The 14,118-nt window shown below is 44.0% G+C and overlaps 1 protein-coding gene across 1 annotated transcript; it reads left to right on the top strand.

The window, feature by feature from the left end:
- Positions 1-441: 441 nt before the first annotated feature.
- paip1 (poly(A) binding protein interacting protein 1) lies at positions 442-7,352 on the top strand. Its single transcript, XM_056602665.1, has 11 exons — positions 442-886; positions 1,398-1,546; positions 2,664-2,903; positions 3,390-3,502; positions 3,622-3,733; positions 3,851-3,976; positions 4,476-4,582; positions 4,859-4,976; positions 5,080-5,134; positions 5,551-5,632; positions 6,342-7,352. The coding sequence occupies exons 1-11, from the start codon at positions 694-696 to the stop codon at positions 6,439-6,441; spliced, it is 1,395 nt and encodes a 464-aa protein (XP_056458640.1). The 5' UTR covers positions 442-693; the 3' UTR covers positions 6,442-7,352.
- Positions 7,353-14,118: the final 6,766 nt, after the last annotated feature.

Below are 14,118 nucleotides of genomic sequence, written 5' to 3'. Positions count from 1 at the left end.
GTGTGTGTGTGTGTGTGTGTGTGTGTGTGTGTGTGTGTGTGTGTGTGTGTGTGTGCGTGTGTGTGTCTGTGTGTGTGTGTCTGCGTGTGTGTATGTGTGGCTGCATATATGTCGACACAAATTATGTGTGTATGTATGTATATGTGTGTGCGTGTGTGTGTGTGTGTGTGTGTGTGTGTGTGTGTGTGTGTGTGTGTGTGTGTGTGTGTGTGTGTGTGTGTGTGTGTGTGTGTGTGTGTGTGTGTGTGTGTGTGTGTGTGTGTGTGTGTGTGTGTGTGGTTGGGGGTGTTAGTTAGCCAAAATATTCCACCATTTTCTGTAAAGTGATAGTGTGGCATGTGCTACATGAAGCTTGTTTCTATTTTCGACAAAAGCATTTCTAAGACAATTTGCATTTCCACCCCCCGCCTCTAGAGGTCGACAGACTGATAGCAAGCGCGGCGTACTACCACTATCATAGGACAACGGATTTGTTGTTAAAAGGAAGTGGCCATTATTGGCACACAAAAAAGTTGTGTATTTGGGCTGTTTTAACGCAGTGTCCCACCAGGAATCAATATGAAAGAGAGATAACGTGTAATACGCTGTAGTTTAAGAACATTCTGTAGATATATTTACATTTTTTAAGAGCGTACATTTTCTAAAGCCCATGCAGCTCTGATTCGCTATTTTTGCCCAACCGACATAACAACCATGAACGACCATTTCGACAGAGCTCCCGGGGCAGGAAGAGCCCGAATGCCACCAACATCTCCTGGCCTCGCAGGTGGCGGAGACGGGGACACTAAAACATCGTTTTTTTGTCAAAGGGAACCACTTAGACAGCCGAAAACATCCCCTCCTTTCGTGGAAAATAACACAAACAGCAACGACCAGGCCAGCGGAGGTAGGAAGCGTTCATGTTCCTCAATAACGTGTAACGTTAGTCACTACAACAGTTACGTGTTTTACTAACAGCTGCACGTCTCTCCACCCATTCGTTGCAATTCTTCTTTATTCATCGTTGTATTAATACCGTTATGTGACATTATTTATTTTACCAATATAGACTGTTGAGGTTGTATTTGCCAGCAGGGGTCTTAAGAAGAAACGTAACTGGAGGTGTTCAATGTTTTCTAGCCAGCTAACGTTACTAGATTTCGGTCTTCAATCTTAGTTTGACATTTGACAGATTTTATTGTGTTGTTTGCATGGCCTAGAACCAAATCAAACTCGAAAACGAGGTGTCTGTTTTTCGTAGCATAATTATTTTTTTTCAAGGTGCTGATCCCCCTCCATGGTGTCTTTTACCGCTAATATCCAGTGTCTGACCCACCTGCTTGCCACTTGTTGGGTATGTTGTAGCAATGCTTTGAACTATTAAAATATTAATGCTGTTTGTCCTTTCTCTCTTTGAGACTGCAGAAAACAGAGTAAATCCCAACAGCCATACACCAACAACACAGATGTATCCAAAGGGTCTGGTGTTGATACCCTGGTCGTGTCATCGAAACTCTCAGCCAGTGCCCCCGAGTTTGTTCCAGCATCAGCATCGAGTTACTTTGAGGTATGTCAACCATTGGGACGAACCATTAAAGCATGCACCACATTATCCCTGTTGGGCATGCTGGGGTTTACGATGTCAACAGTTGTGAATAGGAAAATCCTTTGATATTGCCTGTTTCTAATAATATCCTAATAATTAAACATGGACTTCTATGATGATAGAAGTGCTAGGGTTTTTGATATATTTAATCAGTTCATCAGGAGCAGTGTTATGTACATAGCATATTATTTATACTGATTAAATTGTTAATGTACCTTCAATATTTTCTTTCATGAATACTTTTTTACAAATTAATACCATTCTCACTATTAATTTCACACATTACTATATTACATAATAAACTGTTTAGCTCTAACCCGTAATTGCAAACAATTAGCTAGCTACATGCAGGGCATGTCTATTATTAGGAGTAATGCAGCACATTCGTTTGGGGGAAAAACTAGGCTAGTGGTCCAGATGTTCAGCTCCCAGCAAAACAATAGTTGTTTCAAACCCTGATATCTGCAGTCTCCCGTAGGCCTCATTCAGAATTCTGCCATAGCCATCTACCCTGCTCTGTTCCTTTATCACAAACCACTTGGTATCGCTTTTGATAAAAGCTTAATTTAAGGTCAATAGAAAATGAATAGTTTGTGTTTCTGTCTTCATTAGCTTGTGCTAACACACTAGGGCTTTGACTTTTGCCCAAAAATCATATTCGAAGTTTGTTGGTTTATTAATATTAATATTCGAATATATTCGAATATTTATTCATAATATTTTGACCATTAAATGCCTTCAGTAAGACCTGGATTGGGCTTTGCGAGGTTTGTTTACCGCGTTGCTATGGTTATCCCTGTTATCCCTCTCTTGCGTGTTCCAACGGTATATTAGGTTTCTAATAAATCGCTGCGTAATAAATGCTTCATTCACTGCCTCTTCCGTGGTCATTACAATATAATGAATAGACTGCGTCTCTCTCTCTTGGCCTGCCCATAACGGCTTCGAATATTAAGGGCTGCCTAATATTCGTTTGAATTTTGATTTATTTTTTGATATTCGAATTATATTCAAATAACGAAGTTCGGAGTCGAAGCCCTACAACACACAAACGCTAATACTGCCCCTGCGTGTACAGGACCCCGCCTATCAGGACTACGATGGCAGTGGCGCCCAGGACCCCTCCTATCAGGACTACGACGGCAGTGGCGGGTACGCCGAGCCGACGCTGGCCGAGACGGTGGCCGACTTCCTGGGCCACCTCAGCTCCTCGCCGGGCTCGTTTGACGCGGACGTGGGCTACATCGTCACCATGCTGAATGCCTGGGTCACAACAGAGGAGCTGCTGAAAGACCTGGTGGAGCTGATCTACACGCAGGTACAGGGACAAGCCGGTTGGCCTTGACCTATTCTGGAACATTGATTATTGGATGGAAGGGGTTAGAAGGGTACTAGATTCATCCCTGGGGTGAGAGGGGTGGGGGGAGTATTTTAGTGTAATCAATATGGTGTTTGCATTGGATAGTATTGTACATTATGGGTATATTATGTTATTATTTTAAGATGTATTCTTATAATTGATACTTTAAGATAATTAGTGCTATAATAATATCATACGATTGTTGTGTACGAAAAAGGCCAAATAAAGGATATTGATGTTAATCAGGTGTTTTGCCAAATCTCTTTAACATACTCCCCCTCCTCTTGAACGCGTCAGGTATTTTCTCCTATTAATAATAAATAAAATAATACATTTAATTTAGAGGCGCCTTTCAAGACACCCAAGGTCACCTATTGTGTGTGTGTGTGTGCAGGGGGGGCACCTAATAAAACAACGATGGGTTGATTGATTTTTTACTTGCAGTCTAGTGCTATTCCCAACTTCTCCTACACGGGGGCCAGACTCTGTAACCACCTGTCTCAACATCTCAAAATAAGCCCCAAGAGTGGAACCTTCCGCCAGCTCCTCCTGCAAAGGTGACCTTGCTCTCCCAGTCTTAACACCGCCACCTGCCCCATACGTCTCCCATTCTTCATGAGGAGCCTTTTTTTTAAACTCCGGTTTGACCCCTCTCAATGTATGTGTGGGTCCCAAGGTGTAGACAAGAGTTTGATCACAAGGACAAGGCCGTAAAGGGCGACCCCACCACCCGGAAGAGCTTCCACTCCTTTGTCCTCTTCCTGGGAGAGCTCTACCTCAATCTGGAGGTAAAGATCCTTTTGCCTTTCTCTGACTTTCAACACACAAAACGGGGTTTCCTATATTTTGGACCATCCGACCACGGGGCAGCTGAGTTATTGTGAACTTGTTGTCTTTTTGTCCAGGTGAAGAGCCAGACTGGACCCCCAAACAGAGCCGACGTTCTTCTGGGTGCTCTGAGAGACCTGTTGGACTGTCTTTTCTCCAACCCCGACGACTCAAACCTCATCTGTGCTGTCAAACTGCTCAAGGTAACGGCAACATTCCTCATCAATTGCATCGATTTACGATTGAGTCATGCAGGAGGCAGGTTCATCCAAAGCGACCGTGAGTAGTCATTAAAGATGCTTTAGGTAGGATTCAAGAGTTGTAAAGAGAGAGCATTATAGAACGTAAAGGCAATTGCCCTGATTTGAGCGCCCTCAAATCTAATTTGTCTCTAGACGGGTGCAGTCAACTCGATTTTCAAAGCGCATTTCACTGCCTATGGCCTTTTTAACAAATTACACTAAAATAACAGCGTTTAAATATTACCTACAGCAACTTTCAGAAGGACCCGGTAGGGATAAGACATCATGGAGGACAACAGATATGTAGGCGGCAGACATTGGGGACGAGCCCAAAAGTCTTTGGGCTAGGGGGTCAAACACCCCTTACCACTACTATAACCTCAAACAAAGTGTCTGTATGAAATTCTCAATTGTTGGTGTTGAAGCAATGCTAATGCAGATGATGCCTGTTTCCCTCCAGCTCACTGGCTCGGTTCTCGAGGACACGTGGAAAAGGAATAAGAAGTCAGACATGGACAAGTTGGTTAAGAGGATAGAAAACACCGTTCTGGATGCCAATTGCAGCAGGTGCGTAAACTGGAGCCCAGGCTTTAGCCCCCAAGGGACCGAAGCTTGGATCTGTTCAGTGGATCTGGTCGAGCTGGGTTCCCATGTAGGCCAACCCTATCGTATGGATGCAGTGAATTTAATTTGTATGTAATGAATCCTCCACTAATGCATTGATCCAGAAAACATTGAATGCAGAATCCCATCTGTAAACGTTTTAATTTCCCACTTTGCGATGCAAACGGATCTGACGTTAGACCTTGTCGTGGGACCCCGATACGTCCGTGTGTTCTCCAGGGACGTGAAGCAGATGCTCCTGAAACTGGTGGAGTTGAGGTCCAGCGACTGGGGGCGGGTCCACGCCGCTGCCGCCGCCAACTACGCCACGCCGGACAACGACCCCAACTACTTCATGGTCTGTGGTCAAACCACTGTCTCGGTCGAACCCGCTTATCTCTGCAGTCTGTCTTCTTTGTGTGCGGTTGTGTGACCGGACTGTCTTTTTACTTGTGTTGCAGAATGAGCCCACGTTCTACACCACAGACGGCACGCCGTTCACCGCAGCCGACCCAGGTGGATATATCACAACGTCTTCTCCTTTTGTCTTCTTCTACAGTGTTCTCTATGTTGTTAGCGAGCGCTACAGCCAAATCGTCTCAATGGGTCTCAACTTGAAATGGTCACAGTAACAAATAGAGATAATGACATAAGCTGGAAAGTGAATGCACCAGATGTCCTTCCCAATCAAGGAAACGTCGACCCGGTGGTAATGTTGAACAAACACCATATTAGACTTATTTAGATTTATTCCTGGGGGCATTTTTGTAGCCAATTGCCAACCAATGTCCATTATTCCTGCAAGTTGATACTGGTGGTGATGGGAGCTTGAAGGTGCAAGCTAAGATGACGTGTGAACCGTAAAGCATGTGGTGTGCTCTGTGCATGTTTTGTATTCAAACCTTTTCATTTTCTGTACTGTCCTTGTGCAGAGTATTCTGAGAAATACCAAGAGATCCTTGACCGGGAAGACATCAACTTCCCAGAGCAAGAAGAGAATAATGGCAGCGACTCGTAAGTACAAGAACAGAACATGGTCGTACCGATGGCTTTGGATAACGTGTGTTTTATCAATTCACTGCAGCCATTATCCAATAAGTACCACACTCAATATCCATTAGTCTGGCTTGGACCTACTCATTTAAAATTGGCATATGTGTATGATTGTCCTTTCCTCTTAATAATCATGGGTCGGTTGAGCTTCATTCGCTGCTCTGGGTAAAATATACTTGAATGGTCACGATGGATATCTGTACCGTTGTTCCACTGGAATTGAGAAATTGCCAGCCTGGCATGAGTTAGAATGCGTTGCAGTACAGTACAGTGCGGCGCAACAGAAACGCTGCCAAGGGAAGAGGTCACGTCCGGGCCACAGTGAGCCCGGTAACCCCCTTTTGAGGCAAACGACCGAGGGCCAGCTTTACATTGGTCCCCCGCCGCCGCGGTCCGTGGGCCCCACTGAACCGGGTGGACATGATTGTCTGGCCCACAATGTAACTGCAGGGGGGGAGGGGAACGGCCTCATATTACATTAGTCAGCAGATAGGTATGAAAGAGGGTCTCGCCTGGCCCCCCTCTCTCCCAGCACCTGTCTGTATCTATATTTGTCCCAGGTGCATTCGTGTCATTCCCTTGTGAAATGTGAGACCTTTTTTTGGGATGCCTGTGCGTCCCGAAAAGTTCCGGAAGTGGAACTTAAACGAGTGATATAATGTGTTCACAGGTATGAGGAAGAGGAGGACGACGAGATGGACCCAGAGATCGAAGAAGCCTTTGAGAATTTCTGTTTGGAATCTGAAAAAGAGCGGGCGAAAAGACAGTGAGACACAGAACCGACACCGTCCCTTTACTCGCACAACATTCGGGATAAGCTTATATAGCCCTGTGAATAGTTTGCACTTCCGTTTCAGTTGCTTTGTCAGGAAATGATGGCTATAATTAGACAGCCATCAACTGGATCAAACATCTCAGCGTTTGGGTTATTCAGACTTTCCTAGTTCAGTTTCCATTTAGTTGACTTTGAGTTCCTTTAGAAACCCTCTTTCCTCTAAAGACGACAGCTGGAGAGACATCGAGAAGAGTGCTGTGTGATCCGAACAATTCTGAATGGTAGAGTAGTTGACACACAGAGTCTTGGTCAGATGCTGTTTCTGCCTGTTTGTTTTTTTTGTTTTTAAGCTAAAATAAATTTACATTTTAACGCCAGATAATATTTCTGGCTTTTCTGTTCAGGGGGACAGTTTGCTGATTTTCAAATCTTAAAATAAATATGCACTGATGGAAGAAGTGCATATTACAATATGCACAGTGTACAAACACTGAGACTGGTCAACTGGGTTGGTTGACAGGGTTTTCAGTATTCAGTTATTTTTATTGCTCGTTCCCCCATATTAAAGTTTGTTGTAAACAGAAACTATTTGGGCCTCATAATTAGAATTGAACCATATTTTTAAAACATTTAAGTGTTTTTTTTTGTTCCATGCGGGGTTAAGTAAAGAAATGTTTAAGTACATAGGCCAACCTTTGTACTTTTTTGATAGGTTGTAAATATTATTTAAAGTTTTGATTGTGTGCAATAAATACTCAATAATGTGACTTCTCTTTGTTCTTATTTCTCCTTTGTTGGGTCATTCCACCCTAAACAAAATAGAAAAGGCTGCAGTTAATCTTCTGAATGTAAAATAAAAATAATAATTTTGATGCCCCTCCATGCTGACAAGTACTTTCTCTATGCATTAGAAAGTAAAAAAAAAAGCAATTACCAAGGGCCCCGATCTTTCTGATGATGACCAGTCGATCTCTGACATTGTCGTGGTTCTTTTGGCTTTGTTATTTTTGTATTCATTTCATCATAAACACCATTAATTCGTATACGTTGCTGCCATCTAGTGGACAAATATGACCATGCAAGTCAGTTTACCGAAAATGTATATAATTAAAATGCATCTCGACTGCCTATCGCCATATTCTCATTGTGCAGTAATATTGTTGAGCTTTGATGGAATAACATTTTGTAAAGACTACTTATTTTTGAATAGTGTCTACTTGATGTAAATGCAGGTGTTACCGCAGCGAATTGACGCTAATTGGCGTTCCTAGTTTTCTAAAAACCTCAGCTCTGGCTGTTCAATTGTTTTCTATGAGGCACGCATTTAGTCCCACCCAGAGCTATTTAGAGAGATAAATGGCTCTGGTCCCACCTATTGACTGGTCCGTCGCTGGGTGCTGCTTAACTCCGAGCACCATGCTCTGAGTTAAAATAGTTTCAACTCTGACCTCTGCTGGTTATGCTGACCTCTTGCAGCACAATCAATCACAGTCCACTGTTATGTGTTCATCAAACATGGGTTTCATATGAACCCATGTTTGACGAACAACAAATGAATCATATGAACATGTGGCACATGTTCATATGATTGGACTGAATAATGGAGCCACTGGATCGGTCTCCTAGTCGGGGCATTCACTCCCGAGACCTAAAGTGGTCCATTCTGTCGTTATATTGATTGTGGTTCTCTTGAAGTCTTTGAAGCCTCTCTTGAGATTTGTATCTTTGTTATTGCATTGAGACAGTTGTTGCTCTTTAAAGAAGATCCAAACCCTAACACATCATCCACCCTGACTCAACACCGGTGCACCCCAGGGCTGCATGCTCAGCCCTCTCCTCTACTCCCTGTTCACACATGACTGCAGTCTGCATGGCCACACACAGCTCCAACACCATCGTCAAGTTTGCTGACAACACGACCGTCATCGGCCTGATCACCGACGGCGACGAGACGGCGTACAGAGAGGAGGTGAGAGCCCTGACATCTTGGTGCCAGGACAACAACCTCTAGCTCAACCTCAGCAAAACGAAGGAGCTGATTGTGGACTACAGGAAGCGACAGGGAGCCGAGCACGCCCCCATCACCATCAAAGGGACGACAGAGAGAGTCAGCAGCCTCAAGTTCCTCGGGGTCCACATCTGCCGATCTGCGAGGACCTGACCTGGACTCACCGCACCGACGCCATCACAAAGACGGCAAGACAGCGGCTCTTCTTCCTCCGCAGGCTGCAGAGGTTCAACATGGACTCCAGGATACTCTGCAACTTCTACAGGGGAACCATAGAGAGTATCCTGACCGGCTGCATCACCGCCTGGTACGGCAGTGGCTCCGCCCTCAACCGTAAGACATTACAGAGGTTGGTGAAAGCTGCCCATGACATTACCAGGGCGGAGCTGCCATCGATGGAGGACCTCTACACTCAGCGCTGCAGGAAGAAGACTAACGGGATTATTACAGACCTTCAACACCCCAATAATAATATATATCGTGAACCTACGGACTTCAGTGGAGGTTTCATTACGTCTGCGCACGGCACCTTCTCAACCATATTCAATAATCTTCCTCCCACTCAGGGTGAAAATGGTAGGTCTTAGCTCGTTTCCCCTCAGCCATGCCAACGTTTAGGAGTGCGTAACTACTGTTCATGACTTTCAACTGCTGTTGACAGCGCATGCGCTACCGCGCGTATATGTCCCGCGCAAATTTTATTTTATTTAAAAAAAAAAAAAAAAAAAATTCTTCTTCACCCCTCGCGGTCGACTTGGGATCTGTCGGCGGTCTACTGGTAGACCGCGATCGACTGGTTGGGCACCCCTGGTGTAGAGCATCCTGGGATACGGTTTAACTGCTGTGGTTTATACCTAAGAGACGAGGTTAAATTCACCCATAGGGAAAATGTAAAAAATGTAAAGCATTTCACAGTCTCTTGAAGCAATAATCCAGAGTGTGTGAAACTGACACTTTCAGGGCAAATGCGTTCAGCTTTCTCCCACTCTGAATTGTAATTTCAACTGAGTTTTTACAGTAAAATATAATCCAGGTCCTTAATCTTTATTCAATGATTCTCTCCTCTGCATATTTGATAAATCAGTAATTAAAACCTTTTTTGGTAATCATTTGTGTTTATCCCGCTGGTCATTCATTTCCCTACTTCTTCCCTACCTTTCTTTGTTGCCCCTTCCACTCTTCTGCCCCAATCAAACGGACGTACTCTCCTCTCCACGTTGTATGTAGCTGTCCCCCCAAAGTAAAAAAGCGAAGAAAAAAATTAGAATTGCTGTTAAAATTGGGTGCACATTCATTTTGAGTGCACCAGGACAGATATCCAGTGTTTTTTTAGAGGCAGCCTTTCGAAGATGCTCTGCCAGTGTAACATCATACCGTGCTATAAGAGATCAAGGATACCCAGAAAATGTCAATTTCTAGGATGTCCTAACTGTGCATTTTGTCCCCCTCAGTGGCAGGTTTCTTTCTGCAAGGAAGAGTATGCAGTCGATCACTCTAGTCAACAGGCTCTCTGCAATTCGCTATTTTACCTATAGGCATAAGCGGGATGCCAATTCTTTCCACATCAGATAAGCATTTATGTGGTAACCACTTGTCTCATGGTGCTTCAGTATCTTTGAAAGAAACTGCCAGTTATTATACCCCACCACAAGGCGCGTGTCAGCAACTCTAGCTTCACCAAAAAGCTTACAAGCAAAACAATACTCTGTTAGAACTGTTGGAGTACAGTAACCAATAGGGGTGGGAAAAATAATCGATTCTTTGATGCATCGCATTCGCAATACTGTGTAGAACGATTCAGTCTCGATTCAGATACGATAATAATCTTTATTTATTTTTTTGGATTATTAATTTATTAACTTTTGGATTATTAAGGGAGTTATAAAGTATCAACTTTATAACTCAGTTTTTACTGGTTATATTGACATAAAACAAAGACTTGCATAGAGATTGAAGTAAAACAAAATAACCACAAACAAGTTCCTATCTTGAGGGGGGGAGGGAGGCGAAGGAGCGGGGGGGCGCCTTATCAGTGACGTCCCTCTGTTATTGATCAACGCGATATTCCATCGCTTTGGCGCCCCCTCTGGTGCGGCGCCTCTATGCGCCGCATATAGTGCATACCCACTTTTTGCGCCACTGGGCACAGGGTTCTGGGGTCCCTGAGCAGTCAGTGGCCGTTTCTCAATTCGTAGCACGCGTACTACGGACTCGATGACTTCCAAGCACGTACTTGGCAAGTCTGTACTTCAAGCACATACTTGCGAGCACGCGAGTACGTACCTGCAATTGGAACAGCAGCGGACTCGATGACGTCACCACCTCTGCTCGTCCGTTAACTGTGCTACGGCCTCATTTAGGCATATACTACTGAACAATATAAACAAATGATACAAAACAAAATCCCAGCCTCTTTCATTTTCAAATAGTATGTAAATATTCTGAATGAATAACAATTGAAAAGATATGAGTGTCCTGTCATGTGTATAAGCTATACACACACGACCTTACATATATATATTTATATATTATTATATTATATATTATATATTATATAAATATATATATAAGTTAAGAGTAACTTAAGCTACAGTTGTAACTTGTGTGTCTTCTCCATATTGTCCGCCCTCGTACTGCTGCGAGTGCGAAATGCATCCTGGGATTTATAGCGGGAGCAAGCACACACGAGCCACCTCCGATGCATGCTCGATGGTGAAACGGCGATATCGAGCACGCATCCAGAACACTTCCGGGTTTTACGACAGTACTCGCTTGATGCGTGCTTCGAATTGGAACAGTGCTCGGGCAACGACTGATGACGTTTCACGAGTCCACGAGCACACGAGCACGCCCAAGTACGCGAATTGAGAAACGGCTAGTGTCTCCTGTGTGCGCAGTAACTCGTTCTATGAGTGTGCTGCCTAGTGTTGACGTGTCAAAGGCTGATTCAGGAGAGGGTAAGGATGCCGAATTTGCATTAATGTGGCCAACTGATCTGCGATTGTACCTGCGATCGTACCTGCGATTGGAACAGCAGCAGACTCGATGACGTCACCACCTCTGCTCGTCCGTTAACTGTGCTACGGCCTCATTTAGGCATATACTACTGAACAATATAAACAAATGATATAAAACAAAATCCCAGCCTCTTTCATTTTCAAATAGTATGTAAATATTCTGAATGAATAACAATTGAAAAGATATGAGTGTCCTGTCATGTGTATAAGCTATACACACACGACCTTACATATATATATTTATATATTATTATTATTATTATTATATTAGGCCTATATATTATATAAATATATATATAAGTTAAGAGTAACTTAAGCTACAGTTGTAACTTGTGCGTCTTCTCCATATTGTCCGCCCTCGTACTGCTGCGAGTGCGAAATGCATCCTGGGATTTATAGCGGGAGCAAGCACACACGAGCCACCTCCGATGCATGCTCGATGGTGAAACGGCGATATCGAGCACGCATCCAGAACACTTCCGGGTTTTACGACAGTACTCGCTTGATGCGTGCTTCGAATTGGAACAGTGCTCGGGCAACGACTGATGACGTTTCACGAGTCCACGAGCACACCCAAGTACGCGAATTGAGAAACGGCTAGTGTCTCCTGTGTGCGCAGTAACTCGTTCTATGAGTGTGCTGCCTAGTGTTGACGTGTCAAAGGCTGATTCAGGAGAGGGTAAGGATGCCGAATTTGCATTAATGTGGCCAACTGATCTGCGATTGTACCTGCGATCGTACCTGCGATTGGAACAGCAGCAGACTCGATGACGTCACCACCTCTGCTCGTCCGTTAACTGTGCTACGGACTCATTTAGGCATATACTACTGAACAATATAAACAAATGATATAAAACAAAATCCCAGCCTCTTTCATTTTCAAATAGTATGTAAATATTCTGAATGAATAACAATTGAAAAGATATGAGTGTCCTGTCATGTGTATAAGCTATACACACACGACCTTACATATATATATTTATATATTATTATTATTATTATTGTTATTATATTAGGCCTATATATTATATAAATATATATATAAGTTAAGAGTAACTTAAGCTACAGTTGTAACTTGTGCGTCTTCTCCATATTGTCCGCCCTCGTACTGCTGCGAGTGCGAAATGCATCCTGGGATTTATAGCGGGAGCAAGCACACACGAGCCACCTCCGATGCATGCTCGGTGAAACCATGGGTGAAACGGCGATATCGAGTACTCATCCAGAACACTTCCGGGTTTTACGACAGTACTCGCTTGATGCGTGCTTCGAATTGGAACAGTGCTCGGGCAACGACTGATTACGTTTCACGAGTCCACGAGCACACGAGCACGCACAAGTACGCGAATTGAGAAACGGCTGATGTGTACTGCGACATTTTTCATACTTGCCAGGTGACAGGCAAAGCAAATCAGTGCATTACAACTGCTCCCTTACATCCTATACCTGTGATAAGTAAACCATTTGATTATTGATTGTGTTGGCCCGCTACCTCGGTCAAGATTGGGTAGTCAATATTTGTTGACTGTGATGTGTCAGGCCACCAGGTATCCGGCTGTTTATCCACGGCACAATTTTTTTTATTTCTGTCAAGTCAGTTGTTTGAGCCCTTAGCAAGTTCATTTCTGTGTTTGGGATCCCCAAATTAATCCAGAGCGATCAAGGCTCAAATTTCCCATCTCGGTTGTCTGTCCAGGTCCTCCAGCAACTTCATATTAAACATAATAAATCGTCAGCATATCATCCTTAAAGTCAGGGTGCACTGCAGCGATTTAATCAACAATTAAAATCAGTACTCCGAGCTTACTGTACTGAGTTGAAGGTAGACTGGGAAAAGGGGGTTGCCTTGGCTCCTGTTGGCAGCCAGAGAAGTTGTGCAGGAAAGCACAGGTTTCAGTCCGAATGAGTTGTGTGTGCCCTTTAGTTTTTTTTTAGTACATGGCATGAAGATAATTATGAGCCTTTGATTGATATCCAGACATTTTTTCCGGAGACACACTTGTATATCGGAGTGAACGAGGATAACTACTTCTGGGCCCCATGAATCGAGGGACCCGTCCACAGCCCGCTAAAACAGCTGCAATACTAAGCTTGGCCGCTGGGCACTGGTGGATTGCGGAAGTATGCACTGTTCCTGGGACTTTGGCATTTACAGGTGAATCGGAAGGCCCGCCCAGGGTATATATATTTTTTAAAGGCGGGGTCGGGGGGTTGGCAACTGCCACTCTCCATCCTGCAGGAGGCGCCCTAGGCTACCGCCTAGGTGGCCTATGCCTAGAAACACCCCAGGGTTTGGTTGTTTCTTTAAAATCCCACCACCCATTCACCATCGTTCAGTGAATTATTGAAACTATTCAGGTCTTCGTACTCATGGGTATTGACTCCAAGCCCCTGAATCATTTCACTATAGTGGCAACGGGAGGAACAAAGGGGGGAAATGATTTTGGCATTGAGTTTTCTGCAGCCTACCGAAATAATAATAAAAGGTGTGTCAAACACTGACCCCCAGTGTAAGGTGCCTCTCATCATGTTGTTTTTACACCATGTGATGTTTTGACTCTCTTGTTCGATCTTCATTTCCATTGCTGTGGAGCTTCTGTGAAGGCTAGAGTCTTCTTCATCAGAGCCACACTTTCCTTCACCTTCA

Source organism: Gadus chalcogrammus, chromosome 11, assembly GCF_026213295.1.
Source record: "Gadus chalcogrammus isolate NIFS_2021 chromosome 11, NIFS_Gcha_1.0, whole genome shotgun sequence".
NCBI classification, from domain to species: domain Eukaryota; kingdom Metazoa; phylum Chordata; class Actinopteri; order Gadiformes; family Gadidae; genus Gadus; species Gadus chalcogrammus.
This window is presented reverse-complemented; position numbering and strand designations above follow the sequence as displayed.